A 24567-nucleotide genomic window follows, 5' to 3' on the forward strand; every position below is an offset into this window, starting at 1 on the left:
CTTTGTGCTGCACTTGTGTGAATTCGTTCCACTCTGTTCTACCAACTTACAATTAGGTTCAGATCTCAGATTGGTGCATTGATTTTCAGGAGTGCTGAATACACAGATGCCCTTACCAAATTAAAAAGAAGCCATAGAGATTTTAGCTCTGTGGAAAACAATGCCGTGTAAGCTTTAACTTTACTAATTCTTCAGGAGCAGATCAGTGCAAGTTCAACAGCAGAAGAACAAGAGGGTACCTTGTGGTTACCAGATTTCAAGATCCCAATCTTCCATTTTTGTCTAAGGCCAGAAGCACAAGTGTGGGAATACTGCAAGAGATGATTACAGATGGACTATTCCCTCTAGATGGGAGTGAAACAGCTGAATGTGTGTAGTCTGTACCTCTTCAGATCAAAGGTCTTTACCTCCAGTCAGAGTTGATCTTTCACAAAGAATAACACAGGAACATTTGCAGAGATGGTTTCCTGAACTTACTTGCAGTAAGATGGTTTTGAAACCCTGCTTCTTGTCTGTGTCACGCTCCTGAAAATATGCTGTACATCAGACAAACACAGAGAGGCTTGGTCTTCTTTTAGAAGCAGGAACAGGAAAATAAAAACAACAAAGAAATAACCTCAAAAAGCAAAGGCAAATAGCAGGTACAAAGACAAATAAAACTACTGCTATTCTGGTGAAAACCTAAAGGCAGAATGAAGCATTTTCCCAGCCTCCCTGTAGGCCTGATGTAGCTGGGGAGAGATGCACCAGCCTCCAGTGCCTTGGCACAGAAAAGAGTAGACCCACGTCCCCTCCAGCCATGGGGCTGTGAGATCACACAGCTTGGGGCTTTCTTCTTCTGCAGTGCCAGTGGGAGCTCATGCACAGACACTGATTAAAATGGAAAAATCCAGACTCAAAAATAAGAATGGAAACAAGATACCAATCTCCACCTATCAGCTTTCCACAAGCTAATAAATGAAATAGCCTGACACTGAAAAAATCAGTGTCAGATACATCAAACAGTCATCAAGGAAATTTTCAAGAGACAGAAAATACAAACTGCACAGACTACAATGAAAAGCAAACAAGATATACAAATTTAATAACCTGGGAGACATTTTCTCATCACTAATCTGTGACATTTTGGCTTGCTACTTTAAAGGTATATACTAAATAAATATTTGAGCCATCTAGTTTTGCTGCAGTATGACTGAAAATCAAGTAATGAACAGAAACTGGACTAGAGCAATAGGCACATTTATAGATCATTCACAAATGCTGGAGGCTTGAGAACCACAAGGGCTTTCGTTTAATTATCTACATGCTGTTTTGGGAATCATGGAAAATCTCTTCTATCAGAACTAGCTTAAGAGAAAATTGAGCTTTGAACAGAATTGTTTTGCCATTTAATCAACCAGCCTTCTGCAAGAATTGCTCTGTGGCTAATAAACCAAGCAACTAAAAACTGAAATTGGAAATGGTTATAACGTAAGAAGGATATTGGGAGCAAATCCTCAGGCCCCAGGGTTGCACTTGCCTCCCCGACTTTTTCTAGGAGGTGCCATGGTTGTGATACTCTCTGTGCTTCTGAATGGACTGAGAAAACCTGAAGTACAGAGCAGAAGGGAGAAGGTCCTTGACAAGGAGGACGACTTTAAAAGCTATAAAGTACAAAAATACTGAGCAGGCAAGTCTTTATGCCCATCTTCCTCCCAGCCAGTCACAAGGAAGGCTTGGCATTGCAGGCATTTCCCAGCTCAAAGGGCAAACAGCAAAAGGTTTCTTTCACTCCACGCTTGTTTACATCCTTTTACCTGGCTCTACAGCCCAATAGTCCTGCTTTTTATGAAAACTTCTTAGCCATGAGCAGATCTGGGTGCACCCAAGGATTCTGCCCCAAATCAAACATTTCACCTGAATTATTTGCAGACACAACTCTGAGTAAACTATGAAGGCAAGTGAGAGCCGAAATCCTGTTTACAAAGCGAACAAAATAAAACATGAATTTATGTTGTTCATCCCACCTTATTATCATACAGCACCAGGATGGCTCTCCTAGAAGGCTGCACACACTTCATCAGGAAAGAGCCTGGGGCTGTGTGTGAAGCACTTGCTTAGAGGTTTTTAGCAACTCCTTCAACTATTTATGAATTGTGGTTAATGATAGTTACTGCAACCCAATATTTGTGAACAGAAGAATTAATTAAATCCTGCAAATAAGGTGAATAAAAGGACAGATAAACCAGAGCTAGTTAGGGCAACTCCACTGTTCCTTTATTAAGTGAAACATTTTTCACTCTACACCCTAATATTGCCTAACTGAAAATACCTACTTCATTCAAAAATAATCACAAAAGTACCAAAGTAAGGAGAGAAAACTTTTAAAAACTTAACCCATCTGATATTTGCAGGTATAAATATTTTGATCATTTACAAACAGCAAAGAACCACTCTCCAGCTATTTTTTCAAGGTGATGTGGGAGTCTTTGTATGACTTTTACAGAGCAGGGAGATGAATAATGCTCAAGTTTGTTTAGAATTTGTTCTCTGAGTAGGGGCTAGAGAGATTGCAGAAGCAGATATGAGGAAACACCAGCAAGTTCAGAATTTGCAGTTTATTGATCAGACTCCCAGAACTGCACAGCTCTTTTTTTTTTAAATGTGAAGCAACCAATGTAATCGGGGCATTTAGCAATTCCCATTACTCTTCTGTCATCTGGATGAGAACACAGGTGCAACTAAAATTTAAAAATGTCAGTGAATTAATGATACTGATTAGCCCTCCTGGTAAACATTAATACAAACATAATTAATAGTATTAACCATTTTAATATGGACATTAACCTATTCAAAGGAAAAAACAACTATTTAACATAATGATGCCTGAAAATTTACATTTTTATTCAATAATAAAATGATGTAAGTATGATATATGTATGATATAAAACAGACTATAAACAACGAAGGTAAGATTCCATTTTTCAAATAAAAAGGAAAGTTTATTACTGGGCAATTCCTACACCTAAGCTGGAGATAATCCTGACAGCTGTGTTCCACTACAAGCTCAAGTCTCCTGGCTCTTATTTGACACTGGTTGGTGGGTGGGATTTGACAGCCCACACAATTTAGATCACACCCTGGGGTAATTTTCTTTGAACCGTTTTTAAATCCCAAGAAGGTCATGATCAGCTCAAGAATTTTGTTTTAAAAGGCCTAAAGAATATGTAATTCAAACAGACTGCATTCTGTGATTATAGCAAATACATGTATTTCTAAATAAAATGGAATTCTGAAAGAAAGCCTTCAGTGAACCTTTTCAGCTCAAGTTTTGGCATTTGTCTTCAAAGGCTACTTAATAGGGTTTTTTTAGATCACATATGGGCAATGTGAGGATGTAAGTAGTTAATTTGTATTCCACTATGTTTACAACATTGCTACCTTAATCTCTTTCATTTCCTCACAAGCCATCTGAAAGCCTCAGCACCTTTGCAAGAGGACATTTCTGCACAGAATATAGACACCCAAGCCTTTTAAAAGAAGGTGTAGCTGCACATACAAGAGCATATTCAAAAGTGATTTGGACTTGAACATTATTAAATTACAAAAAAAGTATCAGTGTGCTTTTCCCATTAATTGAACAAAGTCATGAACAGATGTCAGAAAATAAAACTGACATTCAGGAGATCCCTCAGCTTTGAGGTTTTAAAACCCTTATGTTTATAGCACTAGAGTTTTTTATTCCCTCCACTCTACAAACAAATCCACTTCCCACTTCCACATCCTTCCACTTCCCCTTGGCCACAGTCACTGCTGAAGTTTAGTCGTGACTCTTAAGTCAATGGAAAATATATCTGATGCTTCCTTGAGCTGGAAAAATGTTTAATGCATTAAGGACACACAAAAAAAATTGGTGCCCTTGAGCAAGCAATTGAATAAGGATAAAATAAAGATCCACTGAGAATTAAAATAAAACAAATATATCTGCCTGCCTGCACAGAGACTTAGTGCCCTCTCTGCAGCTGTCACTCTTTCTCCATAACAAAAAAATTAGAGGCCAGTCTGCTGCAGCAGAGCCTTCACACAGTTCAGAGATTAAGGTATTCATGCAGAAGCGGAGACAAAAAGGATATTTTAGTGACACAGCACTTGTGATCTAATGGCAAAATCTAAGCCACAAGCAAAGCACCAAGAGGAAAGTGAAGCCATCCCAAAGAAGGCACGCAAGGTTAATCGTGGGGTGTGGTCTTGTCACTTCTTTTTTAAGAGTCTACTGCCACTATCATGTACTACAGAGTTTAAAAGACCTTGGAGTTTTTTTAGGGTTTTGAGCTTTTTTTTTATTTTGCCTTTTTTTTTTTCAACCTTTGGCTCAACAATTCATGCTCTTGCCAAGCCACGAGGAAAAGAAGGCACGGGAAAAGTTGTTTACATCTGCTCATGGTCAACAAACCAGATGTTACAGGCAGCAGAGTCCATCTGAAGACAGCAAGGAGTGGTGTGTCCTGGTGGATCAGGGATGGTGCAAAGCAGAGAGAAAGGCATCATCTGCTACCTTGCAGAGAGGAATTAGGTGCCAGAGTCAGTGGCTGCTTTCTAACACCCACTGCCCATCTCAGCAGGGTCCCTCTCTACCAGCACGCCCTTGGTGCACACATCTCACTGCCTGTGAGTGATCACTGCTTATTTATTTTCTCAACTACAGTAGAGAATTTTTCCTTAAAATTTCCTTAATTTAAAGGAAATTTGAAATAAATATAAATAATGCCATTTCTTATGATTGTACAAAGAGCACCAAGCTTTTAAAATGCAGTTTCCATGAGAGGTGGAACTCTTTAGCAAAAACCATCCCAAGGAAAAAAAGTGACTGAAAAGAAATTACATCCTGGCTACAAGTAAATTACATTACAGACAGCTAGTTGTCAAACAGGAACACTTTGGACTGTGATAAACATCAAAATAAATCTAATTACCCCTAAAAATCAGACAATCTTAGGTTTACCTAAAAACCAGGAAATGAGCTTTTAATTGTTTTCACTGCAGACACAAACAAAATACACTGATTAACTTACTGGGCTCAAGAGAGGTAATTATTTTGCAGCAGATGCATCTGTAAAAGCAATTCTGTGACAGTTCCAGATTTAATCTGTCTTTGTTTTATGAAGAGCATCTGTACAAATTACTTTTCCCCTCAGATCTTAGGTTTTGAGGTGAACTTTGCTCAGACAGAATGCAAAAGTCAATTATAGCCTGGTATCAGGCTGATATTGATGCTACAGACACATGCTACAGACCAAGTCTAATGAAAAGCCCCAAGCTGAAAACAGAATTTAATTTCCTTAAAAAAAAAAAACAAACACCCCAGTTTTGTAAAAATATTAAAAATATTATGAAAAAAGATGAACAGATTGCTGAGCACATATGAAAGGGAGAATATTTGAAAAAGTTTCTTGCCAGGAAACAAGCTAGGAAGTATTTTAATAAAATACTCTTACAGCTAATGTGCTGTTTCATTCTGCAATATTAGCCCAAGAGCAGAACATCTCAGTAATAATATTCTGAGATACTCTAAATCTACAGACTTAAAAAAGTGTTTAGCAAGAGATGCCAACATCTCCATATTAACTTTACCAGTGCTGTTTCCCAGATCACTGCTGACTAGAGCAAGGCATCAACTTTTTCCCAAGCATCCATCCCCACACCCCTCATCCGCAGTGCATTTTGGAGCTCTGTAGAGATAGAAAAAGTGCCTTAGGTTTTATTTATTCCAATTAATCCCCTGAATGAAAGATATCCTCTGCATCAAGTGGATGGGCCCTGAGCAGTAGGATTCCAGGACCTATCCAGAGAGTAAGAAGCCATACAAATTGCAGTTCCTTTGGATGCACATGCTCTCCCCAAGAGAGCTCTTAGTATCAAGGTATAACTAAGGTGTAACAGTTTGTTTACTGCACTGCCTTTGTCTTAGTTTTTTGCCTTTAAGCAGGACTTAATGTGCACCAAAGCACATTTTGGACAGGGACAGGTTTTAAAGACTACACTGAGCTTTAGGGAATACTCACACAAATGTTAATGAGAGATGTTCTCACAAACGCTCACAGATGGAGAACAAAGATGGTTTGGGGCGAAGTGTTATAGGAAAAGACAAACCAAGAGTTAAATCAGCATAGTCACTTCTGTTGCTTCATTTGTCACTGCAGCAAGAGCAATCAGGGATACCATGATGTCCTGAAGAAAAGTAAATTCCAAAGGAATGCATTGGTTCCAGAAATAACTGTTTTCAAATTGGCAGTCAACAGTGTTTTGCAAAAGGAAAACCCAAGACATATTACCAGATGTAACAGCTTCCAAAACAGCAGTGAAGCCTGATTGTTTTCTCATGCAATAATCAAGTGAGGGAACCAGATTGCTGCAGCAAGCTAATAACCTATTGGCTGAGAAAAGCTACAGAGGCTTGTTTGAGAGGTGAGGAGAAAGGGAGGGCCCAGCTATTGCCTGGCAGAGCTTCAAAAACCTTGGAAGGTTCAAGTAAATACCTTCACTGAGGCTGCTAAACCAAAGAGAGCTCCCTGTCTTCCCTCAGACTTGACCATCCCATTGTTTTGAGATCACTCTTGCTCCAAGATCCCACAGGAACTGAGATGAGCAGAATCTTTGGGCACATGGAATAGAATAGTATTTCTAAGGAGGCCAAATTTGGCTCTAGCTCAAATAGCAGAGCCATGAAATAATGTGAATGTGTTTCTTTCCATGGTTTTGCTGCAAGAGCATTTGACTCAGTTTGATCCCTACACATTCATTTAGCACCACTCTGGAAAGGCAAATTCTGGTTGTGGTCAATAGGAGAGAGACTCCTGCCAGATCCTCTCTGAAATCCTATTAAGAAATGGTTAAACTGGTTGGTTTGTTTACTTGACAGAAGGATCAAGCGAGGGGAAACCATCAGTATAAGTCCAGAAAGCAAAGGCTTCCACACTTCACCACACAGCTGGGCACTGGCATCTGGAAACAGCACAGTGACTTTATTCTGTGATAGAGGAAAAAAGATTTTGGCAAAGGATGTAACAAGGGAGTTTATTAGACTGAAGCATTTAAACCAGCCACATGCACTTTTTAAAGATTATTTAGAGATTATTGCCTGAAATACCATTAGGTTTTATATCCTCTCATTCTAACTCTTCAGCAGCTGTAGAGATAGCAGTCAATTAATCCATAACCAAATATTTAATTGCCAGGTATTGTTAATAAAAGAGAAGTCCTGAAGAATTTGTGTGATTGACTATTTCGTGCAGTGTGTGGGAATAGCACAGGCAAACCTAGCATTTTGTTTTCAGCATGAAGAATCTCATTTACCAACAACACATGATCACCCTCTTTAACCACATGGTCTAACTCACCCTGGTGGGTTTGCAGCTCACAGCTGCTAATTATGGAGTATGATGCTTTCATTCTGAATATCACATCCAACCATCAACTTCATTTTTGCCTTAATCTTCTGCAAAAGAATGATTCTTCAAAAGAAAAAAAATCCCAGCTAGAGTTAAATCAGAAATAAATCACTGTCTCCGTTAACTATTAGCAGGTTGTTGAAAGCTAATAGCAATAGGTGATTTCTTAACAATGCAAACGTATTTCCCTTTATATTCCAAGATTACTGGGCTTAAGAATCCTAATATTTCCTTCCACTCAATCCAACCCAAGCATGAAACCCACTGGCACAAACTCAGTGTCTCAGCCACTGGAGCTAATTTCACTTCTGGAATGCTGTCATAGGCTCTGCAGATGATTCACACACACACAAATGCTACTGGGCAAGTGCCTTGTACAAAATAATAATTAGCAGCCATAACAAACATCCTACCACAAAGCACTGGTGCAGCACGAAATGGATCTTCTCAAGTTATTTTATTTTGCAACTTCTGCTGCCTTCATTATATTTTAATTAAGACTGCATCAGGAGAAAGATTAACCTAGAAATAACCTCATTAGACATCCAGAGAAGAAGCAATGTAGAGCAATGTTAAATTCAGCTGGGATTGCAGATGGTAGCTCTGTAAATCAGGTTCTGCTTCAATTCAGCACATCAGCAGAATGCTCTTCCTTTCAAAAAATTGCTATTGAATGGCAAGGTATCATGAAACAGATCCCACTTGTGCAGCACCATGAGCAGAAGAAGAGATGATACATTTCTTTGCAAACTTAAGAGATAATAACTGCTTAAAAAATTGAATTCAAAATAAGTTTGTATTATGAACACAAACAGAAGTACAGAAGGACTTGGGCTAGGCATTGGGTCAGCATCTTAAGGATGAGTACTCCTTAGGTCTGTACAAGTTACTGTATTTTTGGTTTATCTATGTGTGGGTTATTCATTAATAAAGTAAAATACCACTGTAAAATTCACACAAACACAAATACAACCTGACACTGCTCTGAAACACCATCAAAGGTATTCAATATCTCAGCAACATTTGTATCAGCAAAAACTACCGACTGAGCTTGCTCTTATTACCCAAATCAGTCCCCTTTCTTCACTGCTAAGCTCCTTGCCTCAATAACTTCCTGTTGCACAGAGTTTTATAATCTAGTTATAAAATTATTTTAATTAATTTAATTTTTAATTTAATTATCTGCTGTGTAAGAAGTGACTGATTTTGATTCTACTGCCTTTCCTTTTTGTCCAACAGACACAGAACCAACATTCAGATTCCTCTTGAGATCATTATTGGTTTAAATTTAATTTTAGAAATAGAAAAAAAGAAAAGGTTCATTCTTCATCATTCTTTGAGATAGAAACACACATATTAAAACAGACCACTATGAGAGTACCAAAACCTCCATTCATCTAGAAGATATTATAGTATACTTGTCTGTTTCCCCATGTTTAGTCTTTCTGGTTCTTTTTGTCTCCTATTTCCAGATTAAGAAATCAAAAAACCCAACAAACAAACTAACTAAAAAAACCCCAACAACAACAAAATCACACACACAAACCCACAAATTTTTTCCTGCCAGGCACTGCAGCCTGTACAAAGCTGGGACCTCCCTTAGCAGTAACATGCATCATTTTATTACTTAGAGCTGAATAAAACAATCTGTAGGCACTTAGAGAAGGTAGGAATGCAAAGGGTTTACCTTCTTCACAAACCCAAATAACTTCTGGAGTAAGATAACCTCTCTGACACAGGCAGTGCTACATTTATAAAACACAGTGAACTTGCAAAACTCAAACCCCCACTTGCTTCCACCTCCACCCAGAGTGAGCACAAACAGAGCATAGCCAGAAATCCCTCGGCAGGATGAAAAGAACAGCAAGCAGCACACAGCACAAAATATTGTCATTTGCTTGCCAGTGCTTATTGCAGCAATAAATAACCAGCTGCCTGCCACCCTTCACAGAGAAACCCTTAGCATGGAGTCCTGCTGGAAAGGCAGCAGCACTGCTCATCCTGACAGCATTCCATCTGTCTGGGAGGAGATTTCACAGGCATAGAGATGTGCATGCATATGAGGCTCAGCTACTATGGAATCTACAGCATAAAAGACAAAGAAGGGAGGGCAGTGGGGTGGGAGATGTTAAAGCCCATAAAATGAAGGAAGAAATCAGATGCAGGAGGGCTCCAGGACAAACCTTTGTGTACTGCAGCCCACACTGATGCTGAATCACTGGCCTGGTGTTGTTTTGTTTCAAAAACTAATGTGGATGATGATGTGTGCTGTATTTTATACTTCCAGTCTGCTACTAAGGGGCTATGACTCACTATTTTTTATGCTGCAGCCTCATCAGTTGCACACCAGTGAGCTCAGTGAAGTAAATCAGACAAAGAGAGAAGAAAAATGAGGCCTGAATTAAGACAGAGATCCAATTTAAATTCAGTGCCAGATGCCCCACAGGTGATAGGAGTCTGAGCTGCAAGGCTTTAGGAACACTTCAACTGGGCTCAATCCATGTGGTGTGGTACAAACCAGATGTTACACAAAGGGGAAACCAGGAAACATTGAGAGCAGCATGTGAATGTAAAGGCAGGGACCAAATCAATGCACATAAATCCAGGGAAAACTCCACAATGACCCCCACAATCCTGGCATTAATCCAAGCCACATGACTGCAGAGAGAATGGCTCAGTACTCAAAAGAGGGTGATGGCAGGCAGCACTGCTAAGTCCTACATCCTCAACACAGCTATGGAGCATCCCTGCAGCACTCCAGGCACTGCATCCACCCTGAGCTCTACCCAGGCACATGGAACAAAGGCATCCTGCCCACAGTCTCCTGCTCAGCTCACTCCAAACCTGCCATGGCAAAACTGGGTAGGAACAATCTGCATCTTTTCACAGCAGCAAGTCTGGCCTGTACACTAAGCAGCATCCTGGGAGCACAGCTTCTCATCTAAATACCACCAGTTTAACTTCTTTGTTCTCCTCCCTGCCACTAGGCACAGAGGATTCCCTGAAATGTGTTTCTCTGCTGCCAGTTCACAGCAGCTCCTAAAGAAGCTCCAAATTCAGGGAATAAATTCAGAGACAATAAGGGACCACAGCAACCATGGCAGATGTATCTTGCTTTCTGCTGCTGCATTTCAACAACTGCAAGTGCAGGGCCTTCTGGGTCCAATAAACTTCAAATGATTTTTCTACCACACAGTCACAGGCTACATCTGAAAAAACATTTGAATGACTGAGATCTAAATGTAAGGGAAGTTTCTCAATAAAAATCAAAGTCAGGCCCTGCATATTTGATCACTGGTGCCCAAAATCAGGGTCCCTCAAGGTGTTTTGTGTATCAGGACAGGTAATCTTGTAAGTTACAACACAAAATCCCTACTTTTAGAATCAGACCAGGAAAAAAAAAAAGCAGAAATCTCACTAACAGAGTTAAGAAAACAAGAGGTTTTAAAGAGACTTTAGGAGTAACATTCCTTATTTATGTGTATTATTGTGTATAAGCAGAGTATCAAATTGCCCTCTAAACCACAAACACCACTCACAACTGGACCGGAGGTGAGATGTCCCAGAGCATCTGCACAAATGTGTGAAACTCAAGAGTTTATTGAAAGCTCTGTACCATCATTTACCTGGGCTCTCTGCCTCGAGTACAGCTGCATTTCAGCCCAAAGCAACTGTACTTCTTTTACCAAGCACTGATGCTAATGTGGGTGACTCCATAGCACTGTGTACCAAAGAAATATCCCAGAGGACTGGCACAGGCTGGCCTCAACACGGCATTCCAAGCCAATTTGCCCTTTTCTTCTGCCCCAGCCTGACATCCCCCATTATTTAAATTGCCATTTTTAAGGCACTTTCACAGATCTTTACCACCCACACCTAAGTGATAGAGCTGAGACACCAGGCAGGTTCTGCAGATAGCAGGCAAGGGCAATGTTGGTTTTATATAACGATGTTGTCACAGGCATTCCATATTTTGCCACTTGCTGGCTGCTCAGCACAGACACCCAATGATCTTGGGTCATTCTTGCATCATCTACAACAAAACCATAATACCAAGAGCAACTCTATTACACAAGAAAGGTGCCAACATCTTGGGAGCCCCACACAAAATTTAAGGTTGATAGAAAGATGCCATGAACACATGTCCAGGTAACAAGAATGGCCACAGACCTTGACAGCTTTCCACAGTTATTTCAATTACTAAGGATTCATGGTACATACTTTTCTTTCTCCCTGGGAAAAAAATAAAGCATTTTGTGAAGGATTTCAGCTGCACCGCAGTTCTTACCCTTCAAAGTAAACAGACCAATTCACACACACGTGAGAATGTTTCACAACTGCTATTACTGCAGTACTGGAGCCCTTTGTTAGAAAAATGACTATTCTGGCTTACAGGCCTCAGAATTTCCTTTGTAGCTTCTCTTCTCCAGTTGTTAAGGAAAACTGGGAGTTTCCTTGAAATTGTTTCCCACAAAAGATGCTTCTCTTTCTAAAAGCAGAAAGAAAAATGAGATAAGTCTAACCTGGACACTCTACAGGAGCCACAGCCCAACCCCTTTGTGCTCCCATTCTCCTCTGTGGTCTTTGTCCCTTGTGTAATTCTCACATCTGTCAACCTTGTAATGCAAACTTCTTGCATGGTTTTAAAGTAAAAACACATCCTAAAGGTTTTTTGTTTGTTTGTTGGGGTTTTTTTGTTTTTTTAAGGAAACCAAAATTTTTCTCTACAGTAGTAAAGTGAACTTCTCTGCCTCTTGATGTTTCAAACATTGAGCACTGACTGTTCACACACATTGATATCTGGTTCATGTTGTCCTTGTTTAGACACAAGGGCACACAAAATTACCACTACAGCAGGAGAGCAGGGGATGTTCTCCCGGCATTCTGCACATTGCTTGGTGAAATAGTTTATGGACGCTTGGACACAATACAACACAAATACACTTATCAAGAGTCACTTCTCAATGGTAACAAGAATCTACGGAAGGTTATCTTGGAATTCAGCAAATAAAACCATCACTTGCCTGAAAAAAAGGAAATGTATTGAAGTTAACATGGTAACCCAAGGTGGTGGGTAAAGAGCTCACACACATGCAGAATATTCTCTGCATCAATGGAGAGGTCATTGCTATCCATCTTCCCATACCCTTCCAGCCCCAAAGTTACATCAGGGATTGTTCCCACAGTTCCTGAGCTTCAAAATAATGACAGCGTTAACCAAAACTTAGCGATTAAACAACACATCCCTTCTGTACAGGATTTCTGATCTCTCCTGAACCTGACAGTTTAATTTCCTCTTTGCCGAATCCTGAACTTTTTTTCAACCCATATCCTTTCTATTGGCACTTCAGCACCTTTGCACAGAGCCGCAATAATGCTACAGGGAGCTGAGCTGTGCAGTGAAGCAGATGAGGATCTCTACAACATCAGCCTGTGCTTCCAAATCTGATGGTGAGAAGGAAATGGCTCAAGGCCACCACCTGAGCAAGAAGCAGGTGGTAAAAGCAGTCCCTGGGCAAGAAGGCTAGATGAGTCTAAACAAGGCATTTATCTCTTCTGGAAAAGAATGGAACTTGAGGAATTTCCATTACAGCTTTGCACTAAAATAACTGTCTGTCTAAAAAATCTCTGATCTGCCTGCCCTTTATAAGCCAGAACCCCTGGCCTGCAGCACTCAGTGAATCCCCTGCAGCCATACACAGAAAAATGGAAAAGCACCAAGCCCAGTGAGTGAAACTGCACTCACAGCCATTAGTGCATTCTCGAGTCATGCTCTTGAGGGACTAAAAAGGAATGCTATCCATTTGCTGAAATGTCCTATGCCATGGCTCCCATGCTGGCTACCCAATGCCACACAGACCTGTTAGCACAGTCTTTCCTGGAAAATTCTGAGGCCCAACTACAGACAATTTACAGTGAAATTTGTTTCAGATAGGAGCTCAGTGAAGTGGAGACAGCAATCCCAGGTGAACCTTTGTTTTACAGGGTGACTACTCAATAACAACTCTGCTGCCTCCAGCAGCATCTGCTGAATGCCAACATCCAGCTGCTCCAGGACAGACCCCCCTCCACTGATGACTTCCAGAGGCAAGGAACAGAGATCATTGCTTTGAAAAGCCTGAGTAGGACTACAAAAGCAGCTTCAAGCACAGGAGAAACTTTGTACTACGTATGTGATAAATAAACATTTATGGAATGGGGAAGCCCAGGGAAGGACCCATTAAGGAAGAACCCAACCAAGGAGCAGCTTTTCAGCTATATCTGCACTGGATTTTGCAGCTTCACAGAGCCAGTAGCATGTGGTTTCCCAATCACACCCCCATCACAACCTAGTATCAGTCTGTGTCTCGGTCAGGAAGAACTCCTGAGGCCCTCTTTTACTAGCTTAGAAATTGTTCTTTGTTCCCATAATATTTAATGGCATCATAGTGGTTGCAAATGATGGTTGAATTTGTTTATTATTCCCTTGCAAAACTCATATTTGAACAGCTTCTGTTCCCAATTATTTTCCATCCCAAACGACTCTACATCTGCACTTCAGAGGATGAAAAATAATTAATAAAGAATTTAACAAACTCTTGTCCATTCTTGCCCATTGAACGAATTCTTGACATTTGCTTACAGGATTTAATTCCTTCTTGTTAAAATGATTAATGCTCTTGGGTAAGATAAAACAGCACTGGTCTGGTGAGATAAAACAGCATTTGCACGAACATGCACAAAGCTGCCTCACAGCTACCTTAGGAACAATTGCCATAATGACATTACTGCAGTCTGAATTGGATTAGGTCACAGCAATGGACAAACACCGATATCTGTGATGAGACAAAAGTCCAGGCTGGAATGACACTTTAGGTAAAGGTAAGGAAGAAATGACCCACTGGAGCTCTGACACCACAGCAGCACAACAAGGTGATGTTAAAAGCTCTCAGTCCCACCAGAGGGCAGACAGAGCTCTACACACCTGACAGGTCTCGGAGTCTGGCACTGATGGTGAGACCCTGGCTGGAGGGGGCCACACTCCCCTCCACAACTGGACAGGGGTGAAGAAATACAGCAAAAGGTTGATCAGTTGAAATAAGGACAGGCAGAGATCACTCACCAAATACCATCATGGTAGATTCAGCTTGGGGAAATTAAATTAATTTATTACCAATCAAAATCAGAGCAGGGTAATAAGAAGCAAAACAAATTCTCACGAGACAAACTCTCAAGCTCCCTTCATGCAGAGAAACATGGAATCTGATCAGACAACTTCAGTGAAGTAGTAAAACTCCTTGTCTCTGTTACTGAAGGATTTTCTCTGTAGTTGATTACTAATTATTAATAGTTTAATACAAACTGTTCACTTTCATAGAACACAGAGGTACTCTGAAGCATTAAGAGTATAAAAGGCAAGGCACAAGTCTCAGGTTTTTCCCTTACTGATGCATGCAGAGTGCTCTAATTCTCCTCAAAAAGGACCAGTTTTCTTCCTCAGACTGTGAAGAATAAAACATTGCCTTTTTCTGTTCCAGGATTTATCTTTGCATGAATGCTTTATGTAGTACATGAAAAATTATTTTACACAAGATCTAAGACCTACAGTGATCCAGTGGTGCCCAGTGCTCTCTTTTGTGTGCTCTGCAGTTTCCCTGTGTCAAGGAAGTTTCCCTTTTTTATGTCAGCTGGCATAAATTTCCACCTTGCCTTTTCATCCAGCACTCAACACAACTGGGCCACAAAGATGCTTGGAGGGCTCACGATGCCAAACTCACCAGAGCCAAGGAGTCATCCACTGAAGGGCCTGCCCATAACTACAGTGGAGCTGCACAATTTTCAAGTCCACTGTTCACACCATCTATACAAAATTAACAGCTTTGGAACATTTTGCCTTTCTTTTTCCTTGAGTCTAAGAAAAATCTAGCATTTAGGTCATAGTTGAGAGTGTATTTGATTAAAAACCACCACCTAAAAAACCCTCCAGCCCTCCTAAGTTTTAAGCCTACCAGGCTGGTGGAATCAGAAATGGGTAACATTGAGCACTAGAGGGCAGCAGGAAACAAACTAAAACGATAAAAATCCACCAACTCCCAGAACAGGGACTATGCTCTTCATCAAGGCCAAGGCAAGCACTGTGCTTAACCAATTCCAAACCAACATACTGGTTTAAAAAAATAATTCTGTTGTTCTGTGGTTAATCATAATTAGTCCTGTTGTTTGGGACCATAGCTCAAACTGAAGTAGGTTTGCATTCTTCTAACTTCACGCAGTCAAAGAAGACTCTTCACATCACAAAGCACCTTTGAGCAGCACCCTTCCCTTCACCTTTAGAGCTAACCAAAAAGTAAAATATTCTCATTGTGATCTATATCTTTCAGGCAAAGGGGACTCTCAGAAGTTTCTGCATCTAACCTGGAATGCACTTATGAGCCCTTTCTATCTCAGCTTTGGCTCAGCCTGACAGTGACTTAAAATATTACACACGTTTTGGATTTACAAAGTTACACAGTTTTATATAAAAGTCTTTAGCCAGATAAAAAAGCCATTTTGGAAATTTGGCAACTTTTGGCAGCAGTGGCAGCTCAGAGGCAGCTCAGACAGCTAAGCTGTAATTTCTACACTAGCACTGAATTATGGGTTGAGCTGAACCTCCCAGAACCCACCAAGAGCCAGCCTTGAAAGGTTGTTGCTGACGTGACAAAATCCACTCCTTTCATTTTCAGCCAGTGAAAAGCACAAGCCATGCTAGACTTCTTCAGTAAACACAAACCCAGTTCTGCAAAACAGATTAAGTAACACTTGACAGGCCAGAGGACATGGTAGAGAGGAGAGAGCATTTAAGGACAAGTCAGAACACATGCACCAACATCAACACCACTCCTCCACTGCTAATAAAAGGTACAGCAATCCACCACAAAACTAGGCATGTAAATTCACTGGGATTTTTTTTCCAGAGGAATCCCAATTGAGCTGTGTTAACAGGTTGAAAATGTCTGCTTTAACATAGTTGCTTGGTTGCCTGAAAAACCAGAGAGTAACTGAGCAGTCCCAAAACCATGCCTTTTAAAGTGGGATAACCTTGTGACCAGATGACCCCTGATTCGGGTGGCAAGTACAGTAGCAGTGCCACTGATGTGCCTGAAGCCAGAGAGTCTCCAGTGAAATGGTCCATCCCATTTCCCCAAAGCTCTCACAACTTGCTCCAAATAGAATGTTTTTGAAGAAAGCCTACAGCACCCCACAACTGATCAGAGAGAACCTACAGCCTGACTACCCACAAGGGAGAAGAGATTAATAGTCCCACACCACATTTTTCAGAAAGCACCATCCTGGAAAAGCTGTAACCCCACATGAAAGTCAGGAGACGCCACAGAGCGCTGATCTTGGATGAACCTGTGCTGCTGCCAGGAAGAGGAGCTGTCCCCACTTGATCCACACAAATATTCACATGGCTGCCCAGAAAGCTGGGCCAGTTCCCTGAGCTGACTTCTCACTGTGTACCAACACTAAGGATCAACCAGGAATAATAAGCACAGCCAGCAGCAGCCTGGGATTCTGGCTGCACTACAGAGGTCAGGGAAGCCCATATAACTAAAATAACTGAAAATAACTAAATGTGGAAATAACTAAAGATAAGCCTGGACTCAAACTTGAAACAAACTGCAGTAGTGTTTTTGGAGAGGCAACTAAAGGTTGAAGATCTCTATCCTCCCAAGCTGGCTTTAATTAATTTTGCTTTTTTAAAAAAAGCCAGCCAGCTTTTAAATACTTGCAGGTCTCTTCAAGCCCACAGGAAACTCTGTCATCCTCTCTCTCCTAATGTCACCCTTATTTTCTCTGTTCTTGTGACACACCATTTTCTTCCACTGGGTGACCCTCTCCACCCATCCATTTTCCTAAGAACACAGCTTTTCCTTTTCTCTATAAGGCTTTTCATTACAGAGAAAAAGTAACAAAGGCAGAGGCTACAGGACAAACAGGAGACCCATCGGCCCAAGATCACAAACCCTAGGAAGGACCATGAAAGGAGATGGGACTGAGCTTTGCCCATGCTTCAGTCTCCCAAGCATGATTCCACAGCTGAACTCTCAAATACTGCTTCCAAATGTAGTAGAATTTCGCCAGGGCTGCACTGGCAAATCCAGTTCTGCCTGACCACAGAGCACAGGCAGAGCCCAGAACCCTGTGCTCTACCAATTTGTACAGTACATCTGTGCTTTACTCTCTAACACCTTCTTAGGTTGCAATTTTTCCAGGTAAATAGTATTTTTCCACTGTCCCTGGTACTCTCTGGTTCAGTGCCCTACATGAAAAGTCACATTGCCAGTTATTTATTTATTTGGAAATCACATTTATTAGCTTCCTATGAAATATTAATCCAAAAAATTTAAGGCTTTCCCACGCATACACTTGAGTGCTGCCTACCAAGTAAGAACTTTAGCTGGCAACTTCTCTTAATCCAGAGGAAGTGGTAAGGTCTTCCTGGTGTATTGAGCAACTGAGCGATGTGGATTAAAAGAAATAAACAATTACATTTTTAAAAATTATCTTCCTGTATGGGATTAAAAAAGATGAAGCAAATGGAAGAGTTTACGTATCCCATTTAATTTTCTCAGTCTATCACCACTTCAGACACTTGAACTCACTATGACAATAAGCTAAAGGTATGAATGCCTGTTGCAAGAGCAGAACCCTCATTTCCACACAAACCATAAAACCAGTAATTTATAAACAATTTAAGAGATGTAGTAATATTCCTACAGGACTACTGTTTTCTTGCCTGGGGATGTCTGCTTTCAGGAGGTCCTGTATTCATGGCTAATGAGTGCTACCTTCTGCTATTAAAAGTGATGGAGCCTCCCTAGACTAATAAAACCTGTTACTGGTGCCTCAGGCTGTAGGAACACCCCATGACCATTTCCACCTCCTGAGGCAAGGGTGGTGTGGTACTTCAGTCAGTCTCAGGCCAGTTCATGTGGTAGATGGCAGAAAATACAGCCTGTCCTGTCAGTCTGTTTCATTCCTAAGGAAGCTGCCACATTCCCAGAGACCTATCAGCCTTTTGGAAATGCTTTTGAATCACTAAGGAAGATCCTCACCCATCCTGCCCAAGCCCCCGGATCCAATCTGCTGGTCACACTGTGGGGGTGCAACCCACAGCCACTCCCACTCTTCTCATTTACACAGTGCCACAGCAGCAATTCTCAATGTCTCATGACAAAACAACCAACCAAAGGAGCGTCCTTTCCCAAGATACACCTGACAGAACCTGCTTTTCCAAGAATATCTGACATGGGCAGACTAAAACCATCTTCCTGTCTCTTCTGCCACAGTGACCAAACTCAATGGGTTGGAACACTGAAGTTGCATCAAAAAAGAGAGTTTAAGTGGGTATGTATATTGGTTTGGTGATGTTATGAGGAGAAAAGAACCAAGATGTTCTGAGCACGAACTGGTTACCCTGTGACACTTGGATTATTTCACTGAAGGACCACAGGGAGCATCCCACAGTTAATGCTAAGTGGTTTCAGCTGTGAGCATTCTCTGCAACAAGCAATGAAGGGGAGGGTTCATGGGCCTCATCTGCCGTCCTCAGCACACCTGGAATCCACACTGGTACCAGTGGGTGTTGGGGACAGCCAGGAAGCAGGATGTGGCCTCTCAGCATATGTTGGTGCTGAGCTTCAGCTGCCTAATCCACACAGGCACCACAAACACTTCCCTGGCACTGTCATTTCCACATGTGTTGCTCCCACTAAGCCTCAGACATTCCTGGGACTGCCAAGTGGTCATGCAGTTATTCTGTGTGTCCCATTCAATCAAGGCCAGTTGCCCTGAGCCACACTAAATGGTGTTTGAGCAACACATCCCAGGAACTGCCTCACAGCTCCCAGGATTGCTTCATACCTGTGACACAGGGCTTGTGAAATCTGAGCAGACAAATGCCTTCCAGCCTGTCTCACTATCAGAGGAGGTCTCCCATGATAGTGGAAAAGGCCAGCTCAGGACATTCCTTGCAGTGCTGGTCACTACTCTTACACACAAAAATAAAGCAAAACCTCAAAGCAGACATGCTATTACTCTATAGTACAACATGGACCATGGAATGTGATACATGTTGTGGTTTAAAGTGGAGGTTAGCAGCAGAAGATTCCCATCATTATTAACATAAGACGTGTGACTTCCCGGTCCGTGTGAAAAACCAAAGCAAGGCTTGGTCTCTACTGTTGGCAGATTCCATTACAGTTCTGGATGTCCTACACCTACAGCTGAAGGAAATTGCACAGGCAGTTAACATCAGCTGAGTGAGATCAGTTGGTAGATCCCACAGCTCACCCATTGGGCACAAAAACAGTGAGATTCCCACTGAAAGAAACTCACCTGTTGAATTTCAAGCTAATTTCTTGGAAGTAAGCCACAGAAAACCACTTTAGAGTAAGAAGTCAAACCCTACTTTTACACTACTTAAAATTCTAAAGCAACCAGAAATGTTAGTGACGTTTCACCTGCTCAGGTGTCTTGACAAATCCTCTCCATATATTATTTGTTGACCAGAACTTATTTCTCCTCCAGTACTGAATATAATTACTAAACCTTCATTCCAGCCAGCATGAATACATGGCAGGAAGTGCCACTGGACCAGCACGTTTTGATTTCACCTTTCTTGCCAGCTGCCCCTTATCTTCTCAGATACACAATTTATACTATTACTTCTAAGAATCTGGAGTGGTGGCTACGTCTGCAGAAGCCAGTCCTCTTTCAAGTGAGCAAACTGCTCTCTTGCAAGAGCTGAACTGAAGCAATCCTCACCACATTATTGTCATTAGCACAAGCAAAGACTCAGTTATTATTATTATTATAGTAATAGAGTAACAAGGCCACATCCTGAGCTTGTGATGAGCACATGAAAAACATAAGGAAAAGTTTAAAAACTCTTCCTACTGACTATGGCAATTTGAGACAGTGTTCACTCCTGATGTCTGAAGGACCACTTATTAGTTGTCCTTCTGCGAACACATTAAACACGAAGAGTATTGCAGAACCTTAGCAGCTGACAGCATCCTCTGAGCTTCTCTCCTGTGTCCCATCCGTCCAGCTGGAGCAGACTGCAGTTCTTGTAAAACTGTGTTTTATGACAGGCAGGTGCACCAGTATTAGACTGCAGTGACTCAGTCCAACAACACACTGCCTACGTAGATGAAGCATTGGCTAAAGAAAGAACATGTGGAAAAGCAGAAGCTGTTACCTGTGGGTGGAGAGGGAAAAACATCTCCAGAAGGATAAAGCTCCTTGCTGTTTTCAGAGCTGTGTGGAGGCAGAAAGTGCTCTGCTAGGTCACAAACAGAGGGGAGGTCCAATATGCTGCTCTCTGAGGTATGACTTGGTGACGTCTCCTTCCCTTCCATGGTTTCCCACTGCAGACAGAAATGAGACTCAGTTGGGTTTTTAGAGCATGAAAAATCTAAGCAGAAGTCAACACAAATGATCTGACATTTTTGTACTGCTTTATGAGATGACAGGAGCTGTTCTAGTATAACCATACTCCAATTAAGAAAATAAAAACAAATTTAAAGATGTAAAGGAACAACAACAGTAAGCCCCATAGATAACAGCTCTCAGCCTTAAGTAGGATAACTAGGAGACCACAATAATTCTGGCTTTCCTAGAGGCTTCCCAGAAATACAGCCTCACAACCCAAAACAAGGAAGCTATGGAGCATATTCCCTTCAGGGTATCCTGTATGTGCCATTTAAAAGGAAACATTGTACAGGGTCCCTTTCCACTGATGCTGCTGCAAGTCCCAGGTTAAACCCATCTCTCCCGGCTTATGCTCACTAGCAGAAGGAAAAAGCATCTTAAAACTTGGTAGCCTCAACCTCACAGGGATGGCAAAGACTTCCTGGTGTGGAGACACCAGAGGAGCTGTGTTACATAATCAGTGCACAACACTGTGAAAAGTCTTGGTTGAAGCATTCCCTCATGCCAACACCTTTTTATAAAGCTTCCACAACCAGTTCACCTCCACAGAGGGAAAGAACAGCTGAGTGGAGAACAAGACAGAGCTGGTGCCACCCAGCTCCACACCAAGGGTTACAGTGAATGGGCAACTCCTTTGGAGAGGGTGGATCTGAAATGTTCCAGTCCAGGAGCTCCAAGCACAGTCACGTGAGTGTCTGGGGCAGAAGAGCAGTGAAATAAGAAAAACTTGGTGGGGTAAGAGAGACAAGACCCAAGAACCAGATCTGGTGGTCAGACAATGGCCTGTAATCCTGCAGGCTCACATTTATCTCCTTTTCTATAAAATGAAGACAACAAATTCTTGTCTTGTGGGTATTATCAGTACAGAATGTGAGAGCCACAGTGGGCAAGAAAATCCCCAGAATCCATTAGTACTGAAAAATAAATACCGCCGGCAGATTTAAAAAAAACCAAAACCATAATTCCTTGGGTGCTTCTGTGCCGAGCAAACATTTAGCTAAGATACATTTCAGACCTTTGCAAAACACTGGCCAACTCACTAACAAAGAGAAGGGAGATGATGGCTGTGATATCAGAGACGAGCAGCTGCCTTGCCTTAGAGGGAAAAGGTCTGTGCATTCACAGAAAGATTCCAGGAATAAGGCAGTGGAAGGTTAAAACCAAAACAAAGCACACAACCATCATTCCCCAACAGATGGAAACTTCTCCTCTACTGCTTTTCATGCACCAAAATATAAATGATCTGTGCATAAGGAGCACAGAGAAGGAAAAACTTTCCTCAAATATTGTGTTTATGATGTGTGATATACTTTACAATATTTTAGAGAACTAAACTACCTATTCCCTTCATTGCTTTGGAAAAACCCCAAAAGCACACATCACAAGCCCAATGAATTGCAAAAGGCAAATTACAGCAATAGGAGCTGCTGGTGTGATAGCAACAGCAGCTTAAGGCTGTCACTGATGGGAGCTGCAGCAGCCCTAGCTGTCTCTGCCAGCTGCCTGTGCTGCTCCCCTTCCTTGTCATGCCACAACAGGACTAACAACATGTGCAACCATGTTTTGATCAGGCTTACGTAAAACAAAACAGTATTAAAAAAAACAAAACAGTTTTCCTCTGGATTAGCTCCCTCCAGTCCTATCACCCAAAACTGATGGTGAGACCACAACTCATGGTGTTTGTGAAAAAAGGCTCAGCCCTTGCCTTCAGACAAATGAAACAGATTTACTATTACCTCTGTGTCATACCTGGTAAGACAGAGCACTGATGTGCAAACAGTCCCCTTGGACAAAGTCCAGGAGCAAACAGTCTGCTGCTGCTTCAGGATTCCCTTATTCTTCCTTCATGGTTTGTTAATCCCAGACTGCTGGAACGAAACAAACAGGTCAGTTAGATGCTTTGCACCAGCTGATCTGGCAGATGGACAGGGTGACCTTTCAAAGCGCATGTGCTAGCCAATGTCAACAACCAGTCATCACACGTACAACTATTTGTTGTGTCATTTTTTTACAGAGAAATTTTTTTCTAGGAATCAGACTTATGCCCTTGAACCTTATGACAGACCTCCAGGAAAGGGGTTAGTACATCCTAGAAGTAAAGGCAAAATTTTCTTTACAAGAAGCTACAAGATGGGCTGTTTATTCAAAACTCATCAGGCAGAGAAGCAAGTCATAGTTGGCAACCTTCCCTGCCACCTGTGGAGAGCAGGTATTTCCCCAACAGGTTTATCTAGTGGTGAGTGTCTTGATGTCAACAGCCTGTTCTGTCAAACCTCATCCAAAAGATGTGTTTTAAGAGGGCCACGAAGCCCTCCCTGTAGAGTACAACAGAAGCTCACAAAACCCAAACACTGTTTCTCTTGCCATTACCTCGATTATTTTCAGTGAGCAACCAGGACAGACATACTTTCAGGCAGAAACTAGATGTTTTCCCGGGCCACCCTCACCTGGTAGCACTGCAGCACCACCAGGAATGTCCAAAGGCCTGTCCTGCACAGGCTTGCCTGGCTGTAGGATATCATGGATACAGGAGGGGTGAGGCACTGGCCTTACCAGCCGCCCCGCTCAGCAGGTGAGGGGGTTCTCTTCCTCCCGGCCTCGTTTCTTTCCCCTTTTTCTGCAGGCAACATTCACGCGTTATTTCTAAAACCACTCCCTCGGCAGTGAAGCGCAACCAGAGTGACATAGAGCCCGGCGCGGCCCACAGCCGGAGCATCCCCCCCATCTTCCAAGGGGAAACAGCGCTGCAGCAGCCCAGGAGCAGCCAGGGCTGGGGGGAGGACGGAGTGGAAATACGGGGAAAGTCAAAATCGCGGCAGGGCTGCCCCGGGCCGGGCCGCACTCGCACGGCCGCGCCTCGGGCCCTCCATGCTGCTGCCGGGCCCAGCGAGGGCCCTCCCGCCCCGAGGCCGCCGCAGGGCGAGGGGAAGCGGGCCGAAGCGCCAGGGCCGGGGGCAGGAGGGCTGGGCTAGCAGGGCAGCGCTGGGAAGGACCCGAGCTGCGGCAGCGATGCCGCCCTGAGCCGCTCAGAGCGGCTGCGCAGGCCCCGGGCCCGGGCCCGGGCCCGCCCCCGCGGGCTGCGGTGGGAACGGGGCGGGTGGATTTCAAAATGTTTCTAGCCAGGTTTTCCTTAAAACGCGTTTCGCTGGGCTTTATCTCCCTGGACTCGGAGGGGAGAGGTTTTGGCAGCGGCGCTGTCTTGGCACTCCTGGCCTGGCGCGCCGGGTGCTGCTCGGCGCTTTACACCTACAAAGGTGCGGCCAGAGCAGGGCTGAGCGTGGGGCGCAGGGCGCAAACATCACAGCGCGGGCTGAATAAAAACCAACGCAATTCCCGTGCGGGATATAAGCTGGCAGCCTTCCTCCGAGGGCTGTCCGGAGCTCACCAGGGGCTGTGCACCGAGGATGCTCCCACCGAGGGGTTCCAACAGGCGGCGGGGGGGAAGCAAACCCCGCTGAGCAGAGGGATACAAGCCACGCTCGGTCGGGCCATCCCAGCGCGATCGGTGTGTGCTGCCACAGCCACGGCAGGTGTGGTGACAAGGACATTGGCTGGGGACCCACACACATCCTGTTTGTGCCAGGGCTTCAGGGAGGGTCGCCCACACGTGCTGGGTTCTTCTCCAGCAAAGAGAAGGCAGTGCGGTGATGCTGACAGCCAGACATGGCGGGGCGGAGGT

General features: G+C 42.8%; 1 protein-coding gene across 5 annotated transcripts in view; it reads right to left on the reverse strand.

The window, feature by feature from the left end:
• Positions 1-23905, reverse strand: part of SHLD1 (shieldin complex subunit 1) — a 42932-nt gene extending 19027 nt beyond the window's left edge. For 2 of the 5 annotated variants that reach the window (XR_004417473.1, XM_033056091.1), the window contains exons 1-3: positions 23442-23905; positions 22638-22756; positions 20656-20824 (exon numbers count right to left, since the gene is read on the reverse strand). Coding sequence is in view for 1 of the 5 variants with exons in the window: in XM_033056091.1 (XP_032911982.1) it covers positions 20656-20815 (160 nt within the window). In the remaining 4 variants the exon portion in view is untranslated. The other 3 variants (XR_004417474.1, XR_004417475.1, XR_004417476.1) reach the window with 3 other exon arrangements.
• Positions 23906-24567: the final 662 nt, after the last annotated feature.

The sequence above is a fragment of the Catharus ustulatus genome, chromosome 3 (assembly GCF_009819885.2).
Source record: "Catharus ustulatus isolate bCatUst1 chromosome 3, bCatUst1.pri.v2, whole genome shotgun sequence".
Classification (NCBI taxonomy): Eukaryota; Metazoa; Chordata; class Aves; order Passeriformes; family Turdidae; genus Catharus; species Catharus ustulatus.